Here is an 11,261-nt window from a genome sequence, read left to right as displayed (position 1 = left end):
TCTTAGTTCCCTAAGGACTGAACCCATGTCCCCTGCATTGAAAGTGCAGAGTGTTAACCACTGGACCACCAGGGAAGTTCCCTCCAACTCCTTTGCAACTGGTTGTCACAGCTTCCAGCCAGCCTTGCTCCCCTCAGAGAGGCATGTGGCTGAGAAGGCCTTCACTGCCTGGCTGCTGCCCACCTCTCCAGCCCTGTCTCTGGTCCCTCCTGGCCTTGAATTTCTAGTCTGGCCATGTTGAAAGCTAGCATTCCCTTTATACCATGCAGCTTCCTGCCCCCATGTATCAGCTCACACTGCTTCTTCTGCCTGGAATAATCTCCCACTCTCCTCTTTGTCTGGCTGGCTCTTGTTCTTTAAGGCTCACTTGAATTCCCCCTCCTCCAAAAAGTGATACCTGGAGCTTCCTTTCCTACACTGGGCTCAAAGTCCACCCTCTCTACCTACCTCCCTACAGTTCCCTGGCTGGGGAAGTATCTATCTCCTTGCAGAATATTTTTATTTCTGTGTGTCTCTGGTGGACTGCCAGAGGCAAGGAGTGTCTTTTTCATCTCTAGATACATAACATCTAGCATGTCCCCTGACACATGGATGCGGCTCCACACATATTTATTGAGAGAATGAATGGCTGCAGCACCATCATTACCCTCGATATCAGGTTTAGAGCCATAGTTTAGAAGTGGATATAAAATAGTCTATAAATCTGCTGTCTCCGTGGCTCAGAAGCAGTGCTTCCTCAGCCAGGGACTTGTGGAGGGCACAGTGCTGACCAGTGACACTTGTATAAATGTGCGAGATTGAATGGTGCAGGCAGTGACACATCACCCATATCTGCTTAGGACAGCAGCAGCTGGCTCTCCTGGGAGTCACAGGCACTTTTTTCAACTTTCCCATCTGTTGGCCTTTCAGGTAACCTAATTCATTGCCCTTTCTAACTCCTTCAGTCACCTCTGAACTGACAGTTGTTTTCACAGTAAACCCAGCCATCCTTCAGGAGCATACATGGATTAAGCACTACTCTGTGCAGACGCTACTGGAGGCCTCTGGCTCCCGTTCTTGAGTCCCGGAGCTCTCAGAGGAGCCCACCAGGGTGTGAGCCCACTGGGGAGATCCGCCACTTACTAGGACAGGCGTAGAGCAGGCAGGCTCCACGAACTTAAAGGTGTTTCTTCGCTCTTGCCCTCCTTCCTCCAATAACAATAAGGCTTTGTTTGTCAGGCATAAGGTTACCGGGTTGGCTTGTGGAGCTCTGAGAACCCGAAAAGTCCCCGTTTTAAGCTCATCTTCGGGAAATTCAGTTTCTCCGTCGGGTCAGGGGTGTGTATTGAGGGGGCGTGGAGTAGGTAGATCGCTCAGAGCTATTAGGGTGCTGCCCAGGTGTGTATAAGGATAGCTCGGCCCTGCCAGCCCGCGGGAACCCGCAGCGGAACCCGGGAAGCTGGGCGACTTAGACCCTGAGCCCAAGGGAGGGCGGCAAAGGAGCCTGGGGCGAGGCGGGAAAGCTGTGTGGCTTCGGAGGCCGATGGCTGGTTAGAAACCTGGCTCCGGGAGGGCAGGGGTCCGCCGGGTCGCGCCGCGCGGGGCGGGGCCGGGGGCGGAATCAGGAAATTCCCAGGAAATTCCTTAACATTCCGGCACTCCCCGCCCCCCTTCCCCGGGTGCCGATCTCTCCGGACCCTGGGAAACAGAAAATGAAATGCTTTTCGGGTTTCTTCGCGTCGGTCCTCCAGCCCCTGGCAGTTGTGGGCTCTGGAGCGCGTGGGAGCGCAGGACGCAGCAGCAACGGAGTACCGGGCCTTCCTGCGGGCTGGGAGTGTGTCCAATGCCCCGGCGGTTCCTCCTGGGGCTCCCGAGCGCGCGGCCGCTCGGTCCCCGAGCTCGGGGAGGCGTCCGCCGGCTTCGGTCCCGTTCAGCTTAAGCTGGTGTCACATGAGCCGCGCGGGGGAGTGGGAACCCGGGGAGTGGGCGGGGGCGTGTGCGCCGGGAGGGGGCCGCCCAGTCCACCTATATGCGCCGCGGCCCGGCTGACGGATGCCAGGAATTCCCAATGAGAGGCGAAGGGGGGAAGTTTGGGCAACTCGGCCTGGCCAATGGAGAGCCTCCGGAGGGCTCTGCCCCTGCCCCTCGCCCCCGCCCGCCTGTGCGCCCGCAGCGCTAGTGTGTCCGCCTCGCTCAGTGTGCGTAGAGATTAGGTCTGAGCGCCGGCGCGAGGTAGGCAGTCCGCGAGCTCCAGCCGCCGCCGCCGACGCCCCCCAGCAGCCGCCTTCGCTAGCAGCGCCGCGGTGGAACCGGGCGCAGGGGAGCTAGCCCGGCCCCGCCAGCCCAGCCCAGCCCCAGCCCCAGCCCCAGCTCAGACCGTCCCGACTCCCTCCCCACGCCGGGGCAGCAAGCCGCAGCCGCCGCCGCCCGGAGAGAAGGTGGAGGAAGAAATCCAGCCCCTAGCACGCGCGCACCATCCATCATGGACCATTATGATTCCCAGCAAACCAATGACTACATGCAGCCCGAAGAGGACTGGGATCGAGACCTGCTCTTGGACCCAGCGTGGGAGAAGCAGCAGAGAAAGGTAAGCAACCTCCCCGGCCCGTCGCAGCCCCCCGCCCGGGGCAGCTCGGCTTGCGGGGCTCTGGGGTTCTGGGCTGCGAACCGGTTCCAGGCGCGCACGAGCGGGGGCGGGGGATGCGCGGCCGCAGCGAGGTGGGGTGTTGGGTTACAGGCGCGGGGAGGAAGGGGGAGCGCCCCGGCCCCAGAGCCCGCGAACGCCGAGGCTGAGCGCTGGGAGGTGGGGCCGCCCGCGGGCAGGTCGCCTTGGGGCGGGCTACCCAGGCTGCCCGGCTGTAGTCCCCGCGGCCCCGCCAGGGCAAGGCGCGGGGGCGGTCCTCTGGAGGCTGGGGCTGAGCCCCGGGCTCGGTGGCAGTTAGCTCCGGATCGATTTTCTCTTTCCTTCCCCGCCCCTTGACCGCCTTTCCATATGGCGTGCGGTGGCAGCGCGCTTCCTGGGTCGCCTTGGTACCTGAAGGGGACAAGCTGCATGGGTCCTCCCAGCCTCAGTCCGCCGGCCGAGGGGGCAGCGGGCGTGGCGGGATTGGCACCCACCTCTGGGTCTGTGTGGATGTGGACCTGCCGGAGTGGGGTTAGGGCCGAGAGAACCCGGGACCAAAGCGGGCTCCCCAACGGGCCCTGTGGAGGCGGGGTCAGGGCGGCAAACCGTTTTATTGCTTAACTCGGTGCTTGGTAGCTGCGAACCGACATGAGCTTGCGTCTGCGTCCTGCCTCTCCGATCCCTGCTCATTCCTGGCAGATGGCGAATTTGGGCAACTTGATCTGAGTTGAGGGGCTCGGTAGGGCAAGGCATTGTCTCTGGGGATATTTGGGGTCAGTCCTTGGGGTTCCATGCTTAGCCACCGAGGCGCGTCCCAGTGCCGGGTGCGCGCTCTCCCACGGGCGCTGGGCTCAAAGCTGGCGAGGCGACCCGGGCACAGCGGCCGGTGGCAGGAAGAGGTCAGAAACCACTCTTGTTGGGGGGGAGGGCGCCCCAACCGTGCCTTTGCTTCCTGCCTGCGCGGTGAGCTCTTGCCCCAGGCGGCCACGTACCCTGAACACCCTTTTCCCTCCTCCCCCGCGGCCCGCTCCCATCCGGTCCCTTCTTAACCCCCACCCCCACCTCCACCCCTCCGCAGATCTGGGAATGGGGTGGGGGGGACACACAGGATGGCGCGTCCCCCTGGATAGTGCGGTTAGGGCTGGGCTTGAGGGAGAACGCTTATGTCCAAAAATGGTAACATTCATTCCCTTTTTTAAACTTAAAAGGGGGGGAGTTTAGGGAGCCGACTGAAGTTTTTTTTCAGCCAAAGGCATCCTGTATTAGCTCACTCAGGAATCCTAAGCCCTGAAACTGGCGCCCTTTTACTCACTTCATCAGACAAGCAGAGGTAATTTAAAACAGCGCACAAAGGGCTTCCCAAAGCAGGGCGACCTGAGCCCCAGGGTCTTGGCTTCTGCTGGGCCCAGCCCTCTGCAGCCGCACCAGAAGGTTGCCCTGCTTCTAGCAGACTTCTTTGCCTTGCGGCCGTTACTTAAACACCCCTCCCCCTCTACCTGTCGGGCCCCTCGGGGAGGGCTGGGGGAGAGGTGAGTCCCTCCCTCACCTGGTTTATCTCCTGGGTCAGTTGTACTGTTGGGGAGTTGAGAATGGAGTAATCTGGAGATTCTCATGGGGGTAAAGGTTGGGGAGTTTCAAGGTGCACCTTCCTTGAGAATAGGTTTTAAATTGGACAGGAGGAGTGGGATTAGTGTAGAAATTTCTGTTTGCCTAGCACCTACTGTGTGCCTGGTGGGGTGGAGTGACAGGACTACCCAAGAATTAGGAATTAGGTCCTTTTAAGGATTGTGGGACTAAGCATTGGACCTGCACATGGTTTCATTATCATCAAATGAATGAGTGAGTATATTAAAAGCAGTGGGGGAGAAAAATTAGTGTCTCTCTTTCCCTACACACACACTCAGAACTCTGACCTGGGTAGTAATGGATGTGTACCAGGCTTTTGGGCAGCCAGGTGGGAACAGGGTCACCTGGGAAGGTTGGTTACCCAGGGACAAACCCCACAGTTCCAAGAGCTGGGACTGGCTGATGTACGCTGGGACTGTTCTAATGGTATATGTGGTTTCAGTTGTTACTCCCAGCAGCTGTGGGAGCTGGGCAACGGGAGGATGAGGAAATGAGGGCAGAGGTGGAAGTAACCAGCCTAGCGTCCAGACAGCTGCTTGGTGGGGCTGGGTTGCAGCTGTGCTCCAGCAGGCAGCTTCCCCTCACTTGTTCCTTAGTTGGTGAAAGAGGCCGGAAAGCTGGGTCTGGCACCCAGAGCCTGCAAAGATCTTGGACCAAGGGGAGCCAACCCCTGCTTTGGTGGGGTTGATGGAGAAGGCCCACAAGCTCTGAGCCTTGATTGAATCTGGTCCACAGCTTTTTTTTTTGTTTTTTCTGGGCCATTAAGTCTCTGTAATCTCAGTTTCTGCATATTTCCCCTAGTTCTCAGCAGGCTGGTCGGGATCTAAATTGGTATTATAACGGGAAGATCAGATTTAAAGTAACTTGGTGCTTTTGACAGTCTCCCTGCTGAGGTGAGGTGAGGGTTGAGTGGGTCAGAGGCTGACGGTTCCAAATGGAGGCGGGAGAGTGAGGGTGGGGGGAGGAGGGGCGGAAGGAGGTCACAGTGCTATGAGATACAAAAGCCACTGGGCAGGAGGCTGAAGACCCCCGTGTTCTGTCCTGGACTAGACAACCTGGACTGCGGGTAAGACTTCGGGCCAGTCATTTCGCTTCTCTGAGCTTTTATTAGTTCAGCAAGTACTTTTGGAACCCCTACTCTGGGCCAGGCTGGGATCCCGGTGCAGAGGGTGGAACGTGAACTAGGCAGGCCAGGTCTCTGTCCCCGCCGGCCTTCCATTCTGTTTCCTCCTTCGGCCTGCCCTGCCCACCCCTCAGGGCTCCTTACAAGCATCAGATTAAATGACTTCTTGGGTGACGCCAAGGCTGATGCAGATGCTGGTAAAAGTCTGTGCAGGTAGCAGGCATGACTCAAGAGCCTGCCCTGGGTTGGCCACGGCTTGTTCCTTCAAAGAGTGCTTCAGTGCAGAGTTCATCATGCTGGGCTCCTTGCCTCAAAGACACAAAATGCCGTGGCTTGGGGGAGTTTACTGGATTTCACAGTCTTTCCGATGTTGGAGGCTGAGAACTGAAGCCGTCTTTTCCAGGGGCCCCAGCTCTGAACGCCCATCTTTGGGGAATGGCCAGAGTCCTCAGTTTATTCCCTTATGTGACTCTCACCCACGTCCTCATGTGTGCTCATGTGTGCCTGGAGTCAGCTTGGCTAGATTTTGAGTAAAATCCTGGCTCTACACTTGTATGCTTGCAGCCCTGGGCAAGTTACTTATCCTTTCTCAGCCTCCAATTTCTTATTTATAAAAAGATGCTAATACCTCCACCCTACCCCACCCCCTCCACCGACCCTCTTCACTGCTAGGTCGACAGCAGAGGATATGTAAAAGGGCCTCTTCTGCTGTTAAGTTTTATTCTCTCTCTTCCCTCTAAATCTGGGAGGCTCTGGTGTACTGTGTATTCCCACAGGTGCCAGCCCTGCGTTTTTGTTCTGTTTTTCACATGTAGGACCTTAATTAATATTTGTTGAGCTGATGGATGTTCAAACAGAGAGACGGCCCTGGCAGGTGAAAGAAGGTAGTTGTAAATAAGCCCAGATCCTGATTCCATATCTACGTCAAGCCAGGTTGTCAAGCTATGTGGCAGGAAGAGAGGCTGCTTTATTTACATTTGCTTCTGGACTTTGAGGGGCTTCCTGGTGGCTCAGCGGTAAAGTGTCTGCCTGCAATACAGGAGCCACTGGACACATGGGAGGAGAGCATGGCAACCCATTCCAGTATTCTTGCCTGGAGAATCCCCATGGACAGAGGGAGCCTGGCAGGCCATGGTCCATGGGGTCACAAAGAGTCAGACTGAGCATGCACGCATCCATGTCCTGGACTGTGAGATCATCATCAGAGGAGCTACCAAGGTTACCCACCAAGGTGGAGGATTGCAAAAGGGGAGAGTCTGCCATAGGTGGGTTTATCTGGGGAGGATCAGGATGTCTGCCTACCTGAAGGCAGGAGGTTAGGAGTGAGTGATGCCTGGTAGCAATAAAGCCTGAGAGAGAAGAGAATTGGCCTTCATCTCCATCCTCATACCGCTAGGGTTCTTCCCAATTCATTCCTTGTCAGTGTCCATGGGGGCAGGACCCAATCTGTCCTGTGCTCTGCAGAATCCCTAGTGCCTAGCACAGAGTCAGACCTATTGCATGTGGTCCAGAAATGATGATGAAATAATTGGATAAACATCATGCATGGCTTCTAACTCCAAGCCAGGGCAGTAGAGATTGGGATGAAATGCTTTACATTCCAGATAAACCATCCCTTTCTGGGACTGGATTCTGGCTCCAGCCTCTGCAGGTGGACATGCTCTGGGGACCCTGGTTCAAGTCTTCACCCCTCCACTGGCTAGCAGTGTGATCCAGGGTGAGTCACTTACCTGCTGTGTGCCTGATGATGCCAAGAGGGAAATGGAGATAATAATTGTTCCTGCCTGAAATAGCTGAGTAGAAGCTTAAAAACCCAGTAAGGTATACAGGGAATTTAGCATAGCACATGGGGTATAGCGAGTGCTCAGTAAATGTTAACTATTTTGAGGAACCAGAGCTGCTATGGCCTTTTTACGGTGATGCTTTGAGATAAGATGTAGTATATAAATCTGCTTCTGAAGGAGGCCAGAAGTGTGTTGGAGTTGTGTTGTCCTTGACCTTTGACCCCAAATTCAGTGCTGGCTCATTGAGTGTCACCCGACCTTTCCGTTTGCTCAATCCCTTGACCTATAGAATGGTATAAAATCCTTTGCCTACCCTTTTCCTACTTCCTGGGAATCCAGGATGAAGAGGTGAATGCCGAAGTGCTTAAAAAACATTGTCAGCTGGTTGTAATACAGGTAAAATGACCTCAGAGTGTCTTCAGGCCCCTCTGATAATTAACTGATGAATGCCAAAGTGCTTAAAAACATTGTCGGCTGGTGGTAATACAGGTAAAATGACCTCGGAGTGTCTTCAGGCCCTTCTGATAATTAACTGAGTGCGTTCTGCAGGCCCTGCTCACACCCTCAGCAGCTCGCCCAGCCCCGCTTGGCTCCAGATTGCAGCTGCTTCCTCTCTGAAACCCGGCCCACGTGGGTGCTCTGAGTGCAGGTGTTCCGCTAGTTGGTGAAGTGGTGGACAGAACCTGGAAGAGAGATGGGAGAGATGGACGGGCTGGGAGCCTCAGGGCTGCCCTGGAGAGATAGGTATGAGAGGGCCTGGGGCAGAGGGCTGGCCAGACTCTTCAGTTCTGAGCAATGATGAGACCTTGAGGGGCTGCTGAGATGGGCTTTAGGATTCAGCCTCTTCAAAAGGAGGAATCTCGCTTCCTGAAGTCTGACTTCTTGAGGAGGGCTGCCAAGGCCTCTTAACCCTGGGACTGTCCCTGGGGACGGTGGGCGGTTCTGTGCGAGGAGGTCACACCAAATGGGCGTCCTGTCCCCTGGGATTTGTGGTTGGGATTTGGGGCTCCTCTTTCCAGCTTCTCGAGGAAGGCCTGGGGCTGGGCGCCTGGCCAGTGGCCACAAACCATAAACTTGGCTTGAGGACTTGTCACATGAGACCTGGCACCTCCTGCCTTGCCAGGGTGGGGCAGCCTGAGACATGGCCCGGCCACAGACCTGCTACTGTGTGCCTGTTTCTCACCTTCTAGTCCCTGCATAGTGTGAGAACAGTGGCGAGGTCTCCTTGTGGAGGCAGTCTGAGCGCTGATTGAACCCCCTGTTAGGTAGCAGATGCTCCATCCAGGTGGGGCTGTGACAATGACAGGTTAGATGCAGACAGACAGAAAATCCCCCCAGGCCATACCAGTCACAGCCAGGGGCATGGCACTGACCACTGCGGGGCAGGAGGTGACAGGGAAGGTTCTGCTGGGAAGCCTTTCCTTTCCCTGGCAAATATCAGGGGTGATGGTGGTGGGGGTGTGTGTGTGTGTGTGTACAGGGGGGTAGGGCTTCCCCTACTGGAGGGGAAAGACTGGGAGGAGCAGGGGTGCCAGTGAGTCCACCTGCCATTGTTTCCCCCCTTGTCCTCCTTCCCCATTCCCTCTACCCCTCCCAGAGCTGACCTCTCACCTTGCTAAGAGGCCAGGCTGTTTGTACAGCTCATAGGTTGGACTCTGGAGCCCCACACCTCCGCACAGGTGTTGTCGTGCAGGTGTTGGGACTGTCCAGCACCTGAGCTGCCCCCATGTGTGACCCACCCCCACTTTTCCTGGGGCCTGGTGTGCAGCTCAGGGTTGAAGTGTCAGGGCATGTTTCTGGGACCCTGCTTTTATCCCCTGAGTGTGGTCAAAGGGCCCATGTTGCTGCAGGAAGGATCTGGGGAGCCAGGCTGAGTTACTCACCTGGGGTACTGAAAGGGTCCCAGAGTCCACCAGCAGCTGGATATGGTTTGGACAGTCCAGTCAGCAGCTCCCCAGAGGGGTCACAGCTAAAAGGCAGTAGGCAGAGGGACCCTGTAACCTGGGTTCCATAGTCCTGGTCACACTGGGTCACCTTGCCGGGACTGGGGATTTAGCCCAGGGTGTGCTGGCTCCTTTGGCAGTGGCACAGTATCCTAAGTCCTGATTGCCCAATCTGAGGCAAACCTGGGGAGTGGCCAGGGCAGGGGGTCCAGCAAGGGGGGGCTCAGCCATCCTGGGAGCCCCTAACACAGGGCCAGGATTCCTTCTGGTTCTTGGGCCGAGCATCAGGTCGGGGAACCCTCCCTCCTCAGGGGGTAGAGGGTCACCTTGGGGAGAGGGCTAGTCCTTCGCTCTCCTGCTTGTCCCTCCTGGTCTTCCTTCGCCCGTATCACCCCCATCCTGGCTGGGGGTTACTGGCAGGATCTTGCCGTGCAGGGCACCTTGTGAGTCTGGAGTAGTCACACTTGGCCGCAAAGATACGGTGACGACAGTCACAACCTCACTCTGCCCCCTCCTCATGCTTGTTCGGCCACCCCAGGTGGTGCCATTGCTTGCAAAGGGGTTGGGTGGGTGTAGCAGGGCCTCCAACCCTTCCCAGACAGAAACTGGCTGTCCCAGCTGCCTGCTAGCAGAGCTAGGAACGGACTGGATTTTTTTTTTTTAAGTTGAAGAAATTCTTTTTCTTATGATAATCACAGTGGCTCACCCTTTCTGAGCATGTGCTCAGCATTCCGCCCTGTGCTAAGGACTCCACATACATTAACACATCTAATCCTGCGAGGGGGATACTCTGACCCTGTTTCGCAGAGGAGAGAACCGGCTCAGAGCAGTCACATACTTATCCAAGAACCCACAGCCGGCGAGAGGTGGAGCTGGGGTCTGAAGCCGGGTGGCGTTGCCTCCTCAGATTTTGCTCTGCTGCTTATAAAGCAAATGCTTGCATTTCTAGCAACATTTACCCAAAGCCAAAACATATACAAAACAAAACCCAGTGATGAAAGTGTTCTGGAATTAGATAGCGGTGGCGGTTGCACAACCTTGTGGATATACTAAAAACTGCTGAACTGTAGGCTTTAAACTGGGTGACTGACGGTTTAAGAATTATATCTCAACTTTAAAAACCCTCAGCTAATGCTAATTTAGGAAGAGAATGACAGTTTCCTGTCAGCCCACCTCCCAGAGGTGAGCTCTCTCCATCCTCGCCCCTCTTTCTCTCACTGTGAGTCCACCTTTTCTCTCTCGCTCACTGTTTATGAAAAGGTCAGGGATCCTGGTTCATTGCGAATGAGTGGGAGAACAGAAGAGAAAAATAATCAAGAAGGATAGCTTTCATAAAAAGCCTGATGTGGCCCTTTTCTTGGAAACTGCTTAAGACTAGAGCCCAGATAAGCACAGGCAAACAGAATCCTGGGGTGGAGGTGTGTCCTTCCTCATTGATCAAAGGCTGAGCCAGTTCCATGGGACCTGCCTGCTTGGCCTGGGATTACTTCCCACCTTCTGCCATCCCATGGTTAACAGGGAGGGTCTAAGTGGGGCAAATTTCCCTAAGTCCTGAGGCATGAAGAGGGGAGGGTAGGGCCAGGGTCCTCCCCCAGGAGACAGCTGCCCATTCTCAGAGGTTGCCTAGCAATAGTGGGAACAGGTGACTTAGCCCACTACAGAGGTGGGAGGAGAATAAAAGGCAGCTGGGATGGAAATCGGGAGTAGATGCAGAGGATGCTGTTACCCTGGAAACCGCCTGCTTGGTCCTTGGCTGCAGTGGGCTACTTCTGGGCTGGGATCCATTCTTCATTGAGAGATTGCGGGGACCTCTCCAGGCCTGTCACCCACAGGGTTGGGGCGGGGGAAGGGGATGTAGAGAAACCTCTTGCACATGGCCTCTGTGGGGGATATGTTCTCTGCAGCCTCGTTTAACATTCACAAGAGCCTTGTAAGGCATGTCGGATGATCACACTTGATAGATGAAGATGCTGAGCTTAGAAATATAGAATAACAGGCTCACACCCAAAGGCTCACAGTGAGAAGGGGCTGGTACCCTTGGTCCTTAAAGCAAACATTTCATTTTGGCTTAAAGCATTTCACGTGCCCAAGATCTGGGAAGGAATGTAAACACTATCCACCTTCAGGGAAGGGAAGAGAAGAAGATGAGAGAAGCGAAGGCTAGAAAGACGAGTTGTCTGTTT

General features: G+C 55.7%; 1 protein-coding gene across 5 annotated transcripts in view; it reads left to right on the top strand.

The window, feature by feature from the left end:
• The first annotated feature begins 2,155 nt into the window (after positions 1-2,155).
• The window catches only part of ACTN1 (actinin alpha 1), a 98,050-nt gene continuing 88,944 nt past the window's right edge, over positions 2,156-11,261 (top strand). For 3 of the 5 annotated variants that reach the window (XM_027552254.1, XM_027552255.1, XM_027552253.1), the window contains exon 1: positions 2,158-2,566. In XM_027552254.1, the coding sequence (XP_027408055.1) occupies positions 2,462-2,566 (105 nt within the window). In that variant the 5' untranslated portion in view covers positions 2,158-2,461. Of the gene's footprint in view, positions 2,567-11,261 lie in introns of all 5 variants that reach the window. The other 2 variants (XR_003512815.1, XM_027552252.1) reach the window with 1 other exon arrangement.

The sequence above is a fragment of the Bos indicus x Bos taurus genome, chromosome 10, assembly GCF_003369695.1.
Source record: "Bos indicus x Bos taurus breed Angus x Brahman F1 hybrid chromosome 10, Bos_hybrid_MaternalHap_v2.0, whole genome shotgun sequence".
In the NCBI taxonomy this organism is placed as follows: domain Eukaryota; kingdom Metazoa; phylum Chordata; class Mammalia; order Artiodactyla; family Bovidae; genus Bos; species Bos indicus x Bos taurus.
Note: the sequence above shows the minus strand (reverse complement) of the source record. Positions and strands in the feature narration are given on the sequence as shown.